Source organism: Acanthochromis polyacanthus, chromosome 5 (genome assembly GCF_021347895.1).
Source record: "Acanthochromis polyacanthus isolate Apoly-LR-REF ecotype Palm Island chromosome 5, KAUST_Apoly_ChrSc, whole genome shotgun sequence".
Classification (NCBI taxonomy): domain Eukaryota; kingdom Metazoa; phylum Chordata; class Actinopteri; family Pomacentridae; genus Acanthochromis; species Acanthochromis polyacanthus.
In genome coordinates this window covers 18,133,845-18,150,346 of record NC_067117.1, presented here as the reverse complement: position 1 = coordinate 18,150,346, position 16,502 = coordinate 18,133,845, and the positions used below count along the sequence as shown (strand labels likewise).

General features: G+C 37.2%; 1 protein-coding gene and 2 long non-coding RNA genes across 3 annotated transcripts; 2 read left to right on the top strand and 1 right to left on the bottom strand.

Annotated features, from left to right (window-relative positions):
- The first annotated feature begins 2,921 nt into the window (after window positions 1-2,921).
- LOC127534118 (uncharacterized) lies at window positions 2,922-5,089 on the top strand. The gene is made up of 4 exons (XR_007942084.1): window positions 2,922-3,077; window positions 3,184-3,320; window positions 4,310-4,366; window positions 4,467-5,089. It is a non-coding gene; the product is annotated as an uncharacterized LOC127534118 (long non-coding RNA).
- On the bottom strand, window positions 4,378-10,670 carry LOC110958255 (uncharacterized). Its single transcript, XR_002596168.2, has 2 exons — window positions 6,838-10,670; window positions 4,378-4,618 (listed from the first exon to the last, which is right to left on the bottom strand). It is a non-coding gene; the product is annotated as an uncharacterized LOC110958255 (long non-coding RNA).
- Window positions 6,446-16,212, top strand: vamp3 (vesicle-associated membrane protein 3 (cellubrevin)). The gene is made up of 5 exons (XM_022204707.2): window positions 6,446-6,552; window positions 11,613-11,691; window positions 13,083-13,241; window positions 13,544-13,595; window positions 14,230-16,212. Coding segments are annotated over exons 1-5 (309 nt in total). The 5' UTR covers window positions 6,446-6,550; the 3' UTR covers window positions 14,247-16,212.
- The last annotated feature ends 290 nt before the right edge of the window (window positions 16,213-16,502 follow it).

Sequence of the window (16,502 nt, the reverse complement as noted above, 5' to 3'; positions counted from 1 at the left end):
AGTTACGCAGCACACTGGTTAAACACAATTTAGCAATTATATTATTGTTTTATATATTTAGGGTCCAAGCACCGAAGGTCCCAAGGCACTGACGGTGCCGAAGGACCATATTGAAAACCTAGGCTTTCTTTTTCTTTTTCTTCATTCTTTTCCTGTCTTTTCAAACTCCACTTTGGCGGCCTAAACATACCCCAAAACGCGTCAAACTTAGCATGCACATTAAAACTGGCGAAAAATTTGATATTTTATGGGAGTTGCACACGTGTGGCAAAATGGCTCCATAGCGCCCCCTGTAAAATTGAAAAAGTGGTCATTAGGCCAAGTGCCACTTCATCTACAGCCACAATATTTGTGGGGCGCAGCACATCAGGACACACGACAAAGTCAATCACGACCACGCCCTAAACCCAACAGGAAGTCGGACATCTTGAATAAGCTGTAAATTTTTTCTGATTAACAACTCATTGGTGGCAAGTCTGAGAGACCTCAAATTTGGTCAGTATATGCAACAGACCTTCCTGATGAAAAGTTATCAAAATGCTCTGCAAAAGACTTAGGGCGTGGCCATGGCGACTCCCAAAAATATTGATTCTTCGCCATCAAACAGTAAGTGTTGTCTAACTTGCCTGGACATGCTCCAATCTGCCTGAAATGTAACATGTATGATCAGAGTCTCCGCCTGATGACATCCATGTAGTTATTCAAATTCACAGTCATAGCACCACCTTGTGGTATCAGGAAATACACATTTTTTTTATATACTTTGATGTACTATTGTCAGCAGGTTGATTAGATTCACCTTAAATTTGGTGACATAAGCCTAAACACGTTGATGATGATTCCCATAGCAAATAGTGACTCGTCATCAAAGGGTGTGTCTGTGGCGGCGCAGCGAGTTTCGATGTTTTGCCATGAAAATTGAATTATTTATATCTCAGCTGCACGTGGTCCAATCTGGACCAAACTTCATATGATGGACATCAGTCCAGGTCAGAACACATCCACACTCGTGAATTTAGAAATACTCATAGCGCCACCTATTGGCAACAGGGAGTTCTTGTCATTACATTTACATGTCCCATTGCCAGATACTTTGTCATATCATTCTAGAAATTTGACAGCTCAGTGTTCACACCTCGATGATGCCACAGTGTGAAGATTTTGACGATTCATAAAATGTTGTTGCCGTGGCAACAGATTGTTGCCATGACAAACAAAGTACATTTTGACAGGTTTGGAACCCTCGAATGCTCGCCAAAATTACCACACACATCAGGACTGCTGAAGATTTGATATTTTAGATGAACTGCAGATGTGTGTGGAAAAATAGCTCCATAGCGCCACCTGGAAAATTTCAAACATTTACTACAGCCAGTACCTGTCACCTACAGTTATGAAATTTGGTAGACATTTGTAACTCTTCAAGAGGAACTAAAATTTAATTGACACCCATGCCCAGAACCCAACAGGAAGTCAGCCATTTTGAATTAGGGGTCATATTTTTGACAATTTTGGGTAATTTTTGACCATTTTCAAATGCTATGTACTCAAACAGGGTAACACTGAGAGAGCTGAAACTTGGCCAGGATGTACAGCAGGCACGGGTGATGAAAAGTTATAAGAATGCTTTGCAAAAGTCTGAGGGCGTGGAAATGGTGACCCATGGAACAGGAAAATGCTGTGTAACTGCCCTAAACATGCTCCAATCTGCATGAAACTTTACATGTGTGATCAGAGTCCAGTCCTGATGACATCAGTATGAGGTTATTCCAAATTTACTCACATTTATTAGGACATAAAATAATAGCATCCAAAGTGTACCTGAATTAAATCCATAATAATACAGCTTATCACTTAATCTAGTCAAACAATTTCACTCACTTCATGTACATTTAAATACTGCAGTAAATACAACAGCCTAAAGACTCTCAGATGACTTTACAAGAATATATCTCTCATGATGGTCACAGCCTCCTTTCTAAAGGTCTCTGGTCACAGTGCAGCAGAAATAACTCAACACACATGTAGGTGGCAGCATCAGCATGTCTCACAGCCTTAATGCATCAGGAGGTCACCGTTACTGAGATGCATAGCTGCACCAGCCAGTTACTTAAAATGCATTCTTTTAATTTTAAATCATTTAAGGTGCTATTCACTGAACTGAACTATCTCAAAAAGAGCCTGTTTTTCAGAATATTTAACACAAGCAGAGTCACTAAGTGGGCCCTACCCTCAGATCATCTATCCTCACGTTTTCTGCTTTTTTCTAACAAAATCATTGTTTTTAAAGCTATAATCACTGTGAAATTGCATTGCAAGACAAACCAATTCATTTGTTAAATGCTAAAATGGAAGCAGAACAGGAATGAAGCTGTAAGATATAGAAAAATCTGTTTTTTTTTAAAACTTTGGTCAAGTGTTGAATAAAATGATTTTTTTTTCATACAGGAGAGGCTGCCAATGTATCCAAGAATATAAAAGGTCTTTTCTTCAGTATGTTTGACATCTTATTTTTTTTCCATTTTACCATATAAAAATGAATAGATAAATAAATCCCCATGAAATGATTGCAGGTGTAAAGTTTGGTTTTAAAACAGCTGCTTGTCTCAGTGTCTTCATTGACAGATTGTACCATGAACATGTTGGACTTGTAGTTCTCAGCGCCCAAGACTTAAGAATTTCCCATTGCAATGAATTGAAACAGAGGCAGTTAGAGATTTGTTCCACTGTATGAACACTATCGCTTAATTAGAAAATTCCACTGCAAAAAACGTTATAAATGTTTTCACCTGTTATTTCTATTTTTAAAATTTGTCATGAAAACCTGTTTTGAGGACATCATGGTACTCAGAGTTCTGATGTGTTTCCTCCCACAGGTGCTTCTTTCAAGGTGCTCAGTACTAACCCACCTGATGCTTGCTGTTCCTGCTGGCATTTCTCAGGTGACAAACACAAAGTGCCAGAGGCTGAATTGTGGGCACGATATTCAAGTGTGTGACGGATGAAGAGTCTGCAAGAGGACATGGCTACAAAGCTGTTGGCTGGGATACTCCTGATTACCTACATGTGTGAAGGAGGTAAAATGCTTTTATGATCCCACATTAATGGGATTTCAAGAGGGAGCGCAATCTTTCAGCTATTTCCTGGGCTAAATTGATGCATCTGTGTTGCCTGTTTATGTAGCAGCACTGCTGAGAAAACCGACAGCATCTGACTTCTTGCAAAAAATAAGCAAGAAGCGTGCGGCGGAGTGTTTTCCTGGAGGCTGCAGCTCCGAGGTCAGCGAGACTGAAGAACTGATAGAAATGAATGTAACATATGTAAGTATGCACAAAATGCACATGAAAAAATATTTACAGTTACAGTTTTATATGCCTAACCTTTGACGCAGTAGACTAAGAGATAATACAGACTATTTGAACCACATAGCATAAGATGATAGTGACGTAAAAACTTTAAAACTATACTACAAACTGTCAGTGTTTGTTGTTGAAAATTAAAGTAAAACATAAGCCAACATCACAGATTTGCATCACATCCATAGCTGCATAAATATTAATGTTAAACAGTGCTTTTTACTCTGATAACATATTCGGGCTTCGCTATTTTTTTAGGTGATGGAGAGATACAATCATGTTGACACATTCTGTCCTAATTCTGTAATTAACTAATAAATATCCTTTGTTATTATCTGCTGATATTACCCTTCAATATAATTCATGACATAGTTCTAAGACTGAAAATGCACATGTTCCGTTTCACAAGAAATTTCTCAAGTATTTAAACTAATGCATCTTCACAGCAAATTCTGCTCTGCTGTTCTGAAAAACAAGTGTAAATGTCAGTGACTATAGACAGTGTCAACAGGAAGGCTTCAGTTAAAAGTGGGCCACGTCCCTGTTTGGGCAGCAAACGGAAATTCTATCCACACGAAACATCAGGAACAAAGACCTGATCCAGAAACTGGATTTAAGAGCTGAGAAGCACTCCTCTGTTTAACCGAGATAAGGTGTAACTTAGTCAAGCTAGTCACAGAGACATTTAGCATTAGTGTGTTCTACATACCCAGGACATAGTGATGGCAGACGTGTATTAAAGCCCATTAACACTGACTTTGTTACTTAGTGCATCTGCTGCATGTATCAGATGGCCTGCATGAAGCCTGCAGAGGTGGAATGTGCTCAAGTAGGGTTTCTGTAATGTTGGAGATGTTCTGTTGTTTTTACACAGTCCTACACTGAAAAAGCATAATATTGTATTTTATAGCCAAAATGTGGTTATGTTTGCGTATATAATAACTTATTTACAGGAGGAGATTTCCAGCCGGCTGTACAATGGAGATGCTGCCCAGAAAGAAAGAAACTACGTAAGCTGGAATAGTTTTCTAATTTCCTTCTTTTATTGAATAAATAAATGTTCACAAGCAGTTTGTGAAAAGAGCTGAGACATATGCTTTTGTCTTATAGCTGAACCCTGGAAGAGAAGCGATGGTGGATGAAGGATCTGGGATGTAGCCAAGAAGGAAAGCACAAGATGATGATGTTATCCAGTAAAAGGAAGCTTTGGGTTTCCTAAAAGCATCCTGGTGCCACGGACGGTCAACTCTGTTTGATAAGATCTGAAGAGAAAAACAACAAGATTACAAGTGTACAATTATGTTATTATAGGCTAAATATGATCTGTACTGCAAACTTTGAACATTTATGGAATTAAGAGGGAGAGTTTTGTAAGAATACATTTGCATGAAAGATGTCCCTTTAAGTGCAAATATTAAGAGTTTGATTACATAAAGAGCATTTTTCACTTGTTACCTCGAATTATTGTTGTTTTAAGTGGCCAGGTTATTAAGCTGGAAATTGATGAAAATAGGTGTCTCGGCTAATGTATAAGCGGGAATCCAGTTAATCTGTTATATTAGTTTTACTTAACTAAATACAGGGATAAACCAATACCCTAAGATGCTTAAAAAGTAATAATACTGAGTTTGTTTTTAGTATTTTTGAGTTCACAATAAAAACATGTTAAGTGCAAACTAACAAATGCTGACAAGTTATACATAAACATTTTAATAAATGTATAATCATTTTTGCTCATGTTGTCTGATTTTGTAATACAGATATGTGACTGCATACTCATCAAACCCTCATGTCAACTCCTATATGTTAGTTTTCTCAACTCATTTAAACAAGGTTGCTTTTCATTTTGCATGTGATTGGATCTTAAATCATACACCTTTACTCCCACAGTGATCCATAAATTAACATCAGACAGGTAAATTTCCATAGCTGAGTAAAGGTGAATGTCAGACAAGTTCAGATAGTTTAGTTATGTGCAGAGGGTTGCAGGACACTGTCTCTTCCCTGTTAAATTTAAGTGTTCATAACCCATTTTAATCAATTTGTTGATGATGCTGTGTTCATGTGTATGAAATTTATCATTTAGCTTTTGGGAGATTAACTCTTTTTTTTTCTCTAATTTTGGACCTGTTTGTTTTGAATGTTGTGTTGTTTTAATATAACAATTCATTAACCTACTTTTAAAAACAAATTGATCAGTATATGGCTTACTTAACCCATTGATAAATAATTTAAGTTGTGATTATGAACTCTAGATGTTCTCTAAACACAAAGGGTATCATTGTCGACTGTGAATTTTCTGAATATAAATCACCTTGTTAAGATGCTGCCTATGACCTACCATTTTAATTTGTTTTGCTCAAACTAATTTTATCTACAGCATTAAGTTTCGCCCATGTTAACATCCTCAAATAATGTCACATTTCTTTCCAGTTATGGTTTTGATTTACCTATCTGTGGGAGGAACTTTGAAAAAGGCGTTTAGTTTTTGTTCCCATATGTCATATGCTGATCACGGGCTCTTATTAGTTGCTTTCCCCTCACAAGTCTACTGTACATATGGAATATAAATTAATTGCTCCTCGTCTGTTTTATTGGCTAACGTCATATCTTGCGATATTTTGGAGTGTTTGCTGCCTTTAATGCCGTAATCTTATGTTATGCGTTAATAATCGTAGGTATGCACAGACATAGAGCCGCTGCCTCTTTATTGGTGCCTTCAAATGCACACCGTAAGCTCATACTTTTGCACTACAAGTTGTAAATGCGAAATTTCTCGTCTAATAATTAAATATATGAGCTAATTTGAACCCGTTTTAGGATGATGTTTCTTTTGTAAAACGGAGACGCATTGTGTGCTATTATACAACTAATATAAGTGTACAAAACAAAAAATAGGCTTTAGAATGTAGTTTTTATACACAAATTATGCTAAATGTTTCTTCTAAGTACTACAAAAATACTATCAATTGTCATAGTAGCTTGGTATATTGACTAGAAAGGAGATATCAACTTTTATGGATTCATTAAATGGCATAAATAATTGCACGAAGTCTATTATATTTATATTTATATAACATTTCCGATAGTCTGGAAGGCATCACAACAACCATTGGCACTAACTGTTACGGCTTAACGCTTTGCTAACTGACAAGAAACAGCGGCAGTGTCGTTCGAAGAACTTTTATTTCACAATGTAAGTCTGTTATGTTGCTACAAAAAGTTGTTTTTTTACGCAGATACTCACATAATTGTGTAATATATCTGTCTTCCGGGTGGTTTGTTGAGTCACTTAAAACAACGCCCAAAACTTTGCCCGCAACAAGTGCTAGTACTGTAGCTAGTTGTCCAGATGAACGCTAGCATTAAGCTTAGCTCAGCAGGCTGAAGCAGAGTTACTTTTGAGCGTTCTAACTTCGCCTACCATTAATTATGTTAACGTTACTCTGCTAGTTTAGCTGACAGTTATAGCAAAACATACCTGACGGGTTTGTGTATCGTTCATGGCTGCGAAAATATTAATGCTAGTGAAGGCGATGTATGCTAGCTTTGCACTGTTTGGTTAGAAGCTACCATTTCCTGCGAGTCCGAGGTTTGTGTTTGGTTGGCCTATATATAGGTTGGCTACGTGTCCGAATATTCGCTTAAGGCCATCTGAGAAATATTTCGTATGTTTGCGTTACTTGTAAACATTGCAAGTGTAATTGGAAATCAAAACAAAAGGTTTTAACGAAGCGTACTTTTATTACAGGAAATGAAGTCATGGCTGAGCTGGATGTTGTTAGTAGACAAGAACTGTACAGCAAAATGGGTCGTTGAAAGTGATATAAGTAGTATTGAGGGATGATTTATGCTTGTAAATAACTTCAGCGAACTTTGGTCTGTTGTGATAGAAATACGGAACAAGGCTAATCATACTTTCACTGTAAATGTTTCCTAGTTTTAATATCCTTTCCCCTCCATTCGTCCATTTATAACAGTGTCTGCCACTTTACATTCAGGCTGTACAGTACAAATCAAGTATTTCCTTATTCTGCAGTTATTTTAATGTCCTGATGATCAAATGTGTCTATAATTGTACTTGTTTAAGTGATCATAACCAATGCCAGTGGTGTATTGCTGTCTTGGTTGCTGGGTAAACTCTGGTGTCAGCCTAACACCCTGATGGTCTTCAGTGTCCAGTCTTAACAAGGCTTACATGAGTTTTGTGTAAAGTTGAAATGAATGTTATGTGAAGTGCACATGGTTCTCATTTCCCATGGCTAATCCACAAGAAAAATCTGTCTTATGTAACAAAATTTACTCCAATTTAAGGGATCTTGGAAACATTTATTTATTTATTTATTGTATTCACAAGACAGTTTGTTGACATGCAGCCTCCAAATGCACACAGCAAAATTAATAAGGAATAGGAGAGAAAAATAGAAAATTAAGATGCACTGCCAGATGTATTGAAATATTTTGGCTACAGAAAAGATGTTAACTGAAAATAACAATGGCATTTTCAGTGTCCTTGCAGTTGTTTCTACCTCACCAGACAACATGACAAATAATAAAATCATCTGGTGAAAATTTTTGCACATTTATTTTTGCATAAAAACAAAATATCCCAAAGTAATTTTTTTCTTATGTCGTGTGGCCATGCTATTGAACTTTATATAAAATTAGAAACACTGCAGTAAGGGTACCAGGTAACGTTGTAGCAGTTAAATAATGCAGTGCAATAACATAACACAGTATAACAGTTTTCAAAGAATTGAATTCCGAATAACAGTGATTAAATTGCACACCAACTCCTTCACTGTGTAACGAACGATGAATCTGAATAGGTTTCTGTACTATGTACAAACACACAACCCGATATCTGTTATGTCATATTTGTGTGAGTTATGGGTTATGGAAAAACCAGGGAAAGGATTTTTCCCCCTCAAATTTACACTCCGTTTTCTCAGACTTGGTGTTTTGCCAGTGTACTTATGTTGCCTGGGAAGAAAGACTTCCCTAAAGGCTCACAAAAGGGAATAGAAATCTGTATGCAGACTTCTTGCTTTTTTTAACCTTTATTTTACCAGAAAGTCCCTTGAGATTAAAAACCTCTTTCCCGAGGGAGACCTGGCCAAAACAGCACACCATTTCAGACACTGAAAGACTGTAACATGAACAACTATGTTTGAGTATGTTTAGTTTATTTTGAATATATAGTAAATCCCCCATTTGTTACACATTTCCATAAATATTCAAACATTAAAATTAAAATAACGACTGTAAGACTTTGGGCTGTTATTCTTAAACTCTATTCACGCACTATTCACAGTGCTTTTTACAACTGGAATCATGATTAATGTTAGTTACCCTGTTACCTTTGGGTATTCGTCTGTTTGTTTGACAAATAATGACATTTTAGGACATCGGTGAAGTGAGAGGGACCAGTGGTCTCCGAAGTGTTTTTCCCCTTTCTGAACTGTATCTCTAATGCTACTGAACACAGACACACAGTATTCTTACGGTTAATGTTACAACCTTGAAGCATTATATTGTAGCCACCAATTTTGATTATCTCAGCTTTGTTTCTGAGAAATCATGTTTTCTCCCTCATTCTGACCTGGTTGGCTGGTGTAAATACTACAATACTAATGACTATTTCCCACTGGGGTTGCTGTTTGTCTTCCTTTTGGAAGGATTGACATCATGGATTGTTTTTCTACAGGAAATGACCTACCTTAGGCTTCCTAGTAGACATTAGTATCATTTCTATTGAGCTGTTTTCACTGTTTAAGCATTGACAGCTGGAATATGAGTGAACTGTTGACTGTCACTTCTAAGCTTATGCTGTATGCAGGTAACTACCAGATTTCATGATTAGCCAGCTGATAGTATTGTCCCTCTGCTGTTCATTTCTCTATTTCCTTGCTGCTGGATATGTTACATGCTGAAGTCAGAATTCTAGTGAAAGCTGGCTAGAATGTAGGCAAATGCAGCTCTACCATCTCATTCATTAGTCAAAAACAAATATACTGTGTCTAAAATAAACATATTTTAAATTCATTACAATGATGCGGAAGCAAATAACTCCCCTTCCTACGTATATGGGACGAGGAGAAAAAGAGATTGTGAAGGTTGGGTCTGTCAGTGCTGAATTGATTAGTACATCAGTGTAGGTACAGTTTGTTGAATGTTAAGACATCCTTTTTGTACTGCTTGGTGTTTTTGTCTTTGGACATCTAGTTCTCATTATTATTTGATTGATTTTGAATCTAATACTTCAATTTGACATTAAGCACATGTTTAAGAAAAAGGAATAATAAATTGGCCTTACATGTTAGCTTGAAGCATTTTCAGTCTTGGATATGCTCTGTAGGAGGATGTTTTAAAGGATGTTTTGAGTATGGTGAGTGTTCTGTGTGCATTTAAGCATGCATGGGTGTGCCTGCTTCTGTGTGCTATAATTGTTTTGCATGCCAAGTAAGGTCATAATGTGGGCTGAGTCTGAGCATATGCTGTAAATTGTCAAGTTGTGTCATGATTATTCATAATAGTCTCTGTACCAGTCGTACAGGATCCAAACTATCCTCTCAATTTCAGTGATCTTCTGTATTTGCCAAGTGATGTCATTGCAGAGCAATGCTGTCTCAGGTCAGGGGGTGGCAGCACATAACCACTGTAAAAAGTCTATTGGGACAACAACTGCACATCAAATTTAGAGATCCTAACAACATAACTAATTAATCTAAGTAAAGTGAACCATGTATAATATGCTTTGGTGTCCATGGTTTATATTTGTGTTCCTGTAGACCAGTTTTCCCAAGTTGTTAAGAAAGAATAAACACCAGAAAATAAGAACTGAGATGTGTGCATATTAGCCTGGGTTGAGAGTATGACATTATATGTACATTTCACAGTTACTCATTATTTATTTATTTATTTTTCTATATTTCTTCCAGCGCTATTGTCAATTATTTTACTGTTAAGAAGAATTCATATGAAGCTGTAGTCCTGGAGGAAAAATAATTCTCTGAAAGGTGCTGTCTACGACATTCAGAACTACTGGATGCTGTATAAGACCACCAGTGTCTCAGACTAAAACAAATTGGTGTGCTCACCACACCTCGCCCCTCCCTTTGCATTCAGTTTAACAGAAAGGTTGTGTTTACAGCAGCCAACTGAAAAAAAACCATCTAGCGACAACTATAATCCCATATAGAAACTACAATACATGCCTGTAATGAGTTGTTGTAAACTAAAACAATGTTATATTCACTTAATTACATTTCACTCTAGTTGCCTGTTTTAAGGTGATACACAGCAAAGACACACAAGTCCTAGCAGTCTTACTAGGCTGGACCTACTAACATTTCTGTATTCCTTTCAACATGTGGGCTGCACAAGTCTAAACTGAGCCGTCAAATTTCAATAGGCAGTCACAAGCAATGGCACTCTGACTTGTGTGAAATTATTTAGGGAAGGATTTCACGTAGTATGTTATTTTCAAAATCAAATTTCAGACACTAGAGAAACTGACACAACATTTTAAGGAATATCAAAGCACACCAGTGTATTTCCTGAGTGAAGTTGGTGACAAAGTGACAAAACAGACCATGAGCCCAACGCAACAATTGCATCATTTGTATTTATAATGACTGTTGTCTTCAGGAATGTTTCAGTTTTAAGGGATTCCTTTCTGCAAAGAATTAAAAATGGTTTTATATGTGCATTTTTGTGTGCGTGGTTAGTCATTGTTTAGCTAAATTTTGACTCACTGATTTATTTGGCTTTAACTCTCTGTAATTGCAGTGTTACTCCTGTTGATCTTAAGAAACCTCTCAAATTTGAGGTTTTGTTGTGCATCACAGACAAAGAACTGACCTTATCTCAAATACCTCATGATGTACCTTTAAACCTGGTTTCACAAAATCAGCAGTTCATTTGATGCCAATCAATGTAATGGAAAGAAAGGTTACTGATATTTGGCAACAGTTCAGTTGTACATGTGTTGCTGTCTGTAGTGACATTAGATATGCAGTATGTTTAGCAAGGAGGGATTAATATGCCATCTGCTGTATGTTGTGTGGCAGACATTACATACCATGCATTTGTTTTCATTTTATATGCAAAACAAGTTGCAGTGACACCGGTTCTGTAGCCAATGAAGGGACAAATGCCGTTAACATTTCAGCCAGTGATTGACTTATGTGATATGTACAACCATTGCTTGAGAACTCTCATTGGTTAATTCTTATTTTTTTACGATTTCATCAGGTCAAACATCGGTCCGGAGGGCTCTGGCGCAGCGTCAAGCAACAGGCGCTTGCAGCAGACTCAGGCCCAGGTGGATGAGGTATGACATAAGTGATTACTGGCTTTCAGCATCTAATTAAAGTTCTAAACTTTTGTTTTCATACGGGCTGATTGTAATAATGATTTCAAAAACATATTCACTGTAATCTAAGTTAATGTATGCTTACTTTTAGGAATACACCAATTACTTGATTTGTGCTTAGAATTTTTAGCACGACTTTAGTTTATTTTTAAACTCTCCTGGCTCTCATTATGCAATCCAGGCAAGGCATGTTTATTTAAGGAACTCTGTTCATACTCAGAAGGATTTTAAAATGATGCACCTTTATCGAGGTACTTAATTTCTCTGATCTATCGCAGTTATACCCTAGATCTCTGCTCTGTTTCCCATCTTTGCCTTCAACTGCACTGTGTGGCTCCCTCTGTTCCCTATCTCTCTCTCTCTCTCTCTCTCTCTCTCTCTCTCTCTCTCTCTCTCTCTCTCTCTCTCTCTCTCTCTCTCTCTCTCTCTCTCTCTCTCTCTTTCTCTCTCTCTCTCTCTCTCTTTCTTTCTCTCTCTCTCTCTCTCTCTCTCTTTCTCTCTCTCTCTTTCTCTCTCTCTCTCTCTCTCTCTCTCTCTCTCTCTCTCTCTCTCTCTCTCTCTCTAGCAGAAACTTGCATAACCCTTGGCAGCAGTGTCATGATTCACCACAATGTGGAATCAGTTGCTCTCAAATACTCTACCTCCACATGTCAATTCACACGCCAAAGGACTTTCAGTGAAAGCCATTTCTTCTCCAGTTTATAAAAATTATATTCAGAACCATGTCAATGAGGCCACCAGGAAAAAAAGGCTGCCAAGTCTCACTCTTAACTGCCTTCACCATTCTCTCTCACTCTTTTTCAGTTATGGCCCCTTTGAGGGTAGGCCGTCCTACAGGGAACTTTAACCTTAGTGTGTCACACATAGTATCCTATTGGCAGCCAGAACTTTATATAATCACTGTCTTCATGGTTATGTAATGCCTGCATGGGCCTACACACTTCTCTCCACCCTGCCGTCTGTCTGAGAGGCGGGGCAGTAGTGAGGTTTGTGGATCAGTGGAACATATGGGTTATGTGTGTTCTGTGATACTGTGTATACACACAAACATGCCTGTCTGATCCCAGGTGAAATCTGTTAGTCTGAATTCTTTTGTTTTGTTTTTTTACTTTGCAATATGTGGTCTCTGTTGATGGGTTGTTATATAACATTGGGCTGCCTAACACTTGAAGCAATGATGTCATCACATTTTTTGTACAGTATAATGGCACAGTCCCAAGTTTTTTCTGTCTTCTCTATTGTAATTATATGCTGTAAAGGCAGGCCGATGTTCAGTGAGGTCATATAAGGATTAGCAAACATTTAGGTTCAAACCAAGAACCTGTGCTTGTTTTTTTGTGTGTGTGAAGGTGGTGGATATTATGCGCGTTAATGTGGACAAAGTGCTGGAACGTGACCAGAAGCTGTCTGAACTGGATGACAGAGCAGATGCATTGCAGGCTGGAGCCTCCCAGTTCGAGACCAGTGCCGCTAAGCTGAAAAGGAAGTACTGGTGGAAGAACTGCAAGGTGCTTAAACACAGTGTGGTCCAACAATCACAAACGCATACATTATATAACTCTAACTCTTCTTAAATTTTCCTGGTCTTGACAAAATTCTTAAGTATTAGTTAGTTGTTAATTTTAGAAGCATTAAAGAGAGATAGTTACACTGCACAATATCCTTTGTGTACTTATGAGTTATTATAGTCAAGTGAAACAAAAAATACCTTGAAAGAATACATCTTTAAAGTACATTTCTTTTCATAAATATATAATAGGTTGAGTTTAATTGTGTGGTGCTGACTATTCTCTGCATTTACCCATTTCAGATGTGGGCCATCCTGATAGCGGTCATAGTGATCATCATCATCATCATTGTTAGTAAGTATCACACGTGTGGTTGAAGAAGTTTATTAACTATTTTGTTGCAGTCTGTGTTACTTCACATGATTTAAAAGATCCTAGGGATTTTTTTGCAAGTTACATCTCGTAGCCTTTAATATGAAGTTTAATCATCGACATGTAACTACTTCAAAGAGATTTTACCTTGATTTGATAAATATTACTGTGCAAAAGTTTTGGCCATTTCAGATTTTTACATTGTAGTCGTCACTTAATGTCATCAGAATATTTCCCTAAGATACTCTGCAACATGACTATGAGCTCTAACCTGAAGCCACAACTAAATTATTTGCAATCCACAGCAAAAAAAAAAAAAAAAAAAGAACTTTTGAAATCAGTACACAAGTGTATGCAAGTGATTTATTGCCCTTGTCAAGGACAAAATATGGATTAGATTGAGCTGTTTTTGTCTTCATACGAAGTCTGCTGATAAACAAAAAATGTTTGCAGCACTGTTTTTGAAACCATCCTTACCTTTTTTCAGTGCCTGAAACATTTGCACAGTGCTATATACTGCATAAACTATTTATATATAGCTTTCTTTAGTTATTACATTTACAGACTTCCTCTAGTAAAACCATTTAGTCTAAATAAGTTCTTACTTTATCCACAGTTTGGAACTACTCGTAAAACATCAGCAGGAGGAGGAGGGGGAGAAGGAGTGGCAACGATGAAGAAGAGAAGTGGAGCAATGAGCATGATTCATGTCTCAGAGGAAGAATTCACATGATTACTGGCTACTGAGCTCCACATTTTCCCCCTCTGCAGGGGTCTTCATTCCTTGTCCTGGATTGCCCTGTATGTGTGTGTCTGTGTGCATTTGTCCTAGAAAAGTATCATCGAAATTCTGCAGTTTTACCCTGTCTTGATACACTATCCCAGACATCAGTAAACTTGCATTAGACTGCAAACCCACATACCAAAGACAACTGAAACACAGACAGAGAAATGTGTCAACAACTAGAAGTAAAACACAAGCAAAGCCCATTAAAAGGTAGAAATCAGTCATCCTGAATTTTGTAACAAGCACCCGCACACATACACACATTCCAGTCTCAAGGCTAGAAATGAAGAATATTAATGTAAACTCTCCTCCACTTATATTTACATTTTATGTTTTATTAATAGCAACTGATTTTGTGTGCCAGGCTAAAAAAAAAGTGCCTTTTGAGGATATGCTGTTCTGTGTTTGTTTAGATTGTGATTTCTGCATATCATCAAAGAGATACCCCTTTTCAGCACAAAGGCATTTCCACTTCTCAGTGTCACACCGGTATTTAAATTTTTCTTTCCATTTTTTTCTTTAGTTTTAGATTTGGTTTTCTTTGTGAATGGTTAAAGTAGACTAGTGAATAGTGCAATTCAATACCTTTCTTTTAAATTTATGCACATAGTTAAGTGCTAATTGAGTGAATAAGACATCAAAGTAAGGATTGAATTAAAAAACTATTCATTTGGTCACTTCGCAACACAAAGCTAACTGTTGAAAGACTTCATCATACCTGTGCTGGTTCATCTTTCTTTCAGGTTGTATTTTTTCTTCAGTGAAAGCTAGTATGCCCTTGAATTTAGTTAAGTGCCTCTAAAAAAGACCAACAGCCTCACAGTCTGACAAATTCTAAAGAAGGTGCCACAAAATCAGACATAACAAAAGTGCTACCATTGGTATATATTGTCTCAGTTATTGCTCTCAAGGGTGTGCCATTAAGAAATGCCTTTGTAAAATGTTCAAGCACAACAGTGTAAGAAAATGGAGTTTTAGACAGATGTGTTGTTAGGTTTCTCCAATGGAGAACGGACATACCTTACAGATCACATGTGCCAGCCATTGAGTAGTGCCTTCTGAATGGTCCGACTGTCCCAACATACTGTGCTGCTTGCATCAATCAGCTGAACATAGTCTTTAATAAAAAATCTTCTGTTTAGTCACACTGGCATTCATCTCATCTAGTTATTTCAAAGTGCTTCTCACATTTGATATTTCTGTTTTATTACACAATCGCTTTTTTTTTTGCAAACTGTAAAACTAATCATTTTGAGACTATAGTATTTTGTTGTGGTTCTTAGCTCACTGTTGCAGAGCATTATGGGTGATTGAGTGTGGACAAAAACTTTGTTTGGCAATGATGTTGTGATATATGCTATACCAACACTGGATTTGGGATTATTTTGTATATTCATTTCACTCTGTCTAGTGCTTTATTCCTGCCAGCAGAACTGTTGTTCCATTTTTCAGTAGTTTTTTTTATTACATTTAGTAACCATTTGTTATTTGGTCTTCATAGAGCTTGCATGATATTGATAAGAAAATAACGCTAACACAAGTATTATTTCTGTAGACATTTTTCGTATGTAGAAACAACCAGGCTGTAGCCATGAAGAAAATTTGTAGGCCACTGAAATGCTTTACACACCATCTTTTATCACAGATGTATGAAATTGTCATCGTCCTCTTCTGTATATACAGAAAATTTGAGACCCAATACCTTCCAAGCCTTGCTTATGCCTACCTACTGGGAATGTATGTGGAAATAAGTGCAATTCTGCTCTTTGGCCCTAAATGCCTTTTGCTTGAATAAAATTGATTTAAATTAAATTGAATCCTCTTGTGTTTTTTTTTCTTTTTTTCCCTCATCTGCAACATGAATGTTATGTTAGCTGTTCGTCTTTTCAAATGTGCCTGAGAAACAGATGCACTGCCGAACCGGTCACTGGCCGTTGGCTGACTCACTGACGGCAGCAAGATTGATAGCAAGAATAATTATCCAATGTTTTTGTCATGTTGAAAGCTGTCTTCGCCCCATGAGACCCAATCCTATTAAACTTTCCACAGCAGAGGGGACTCCTGTCATGTAATCCAGCTTGGCTTAGTTTCCTTTACTCTTC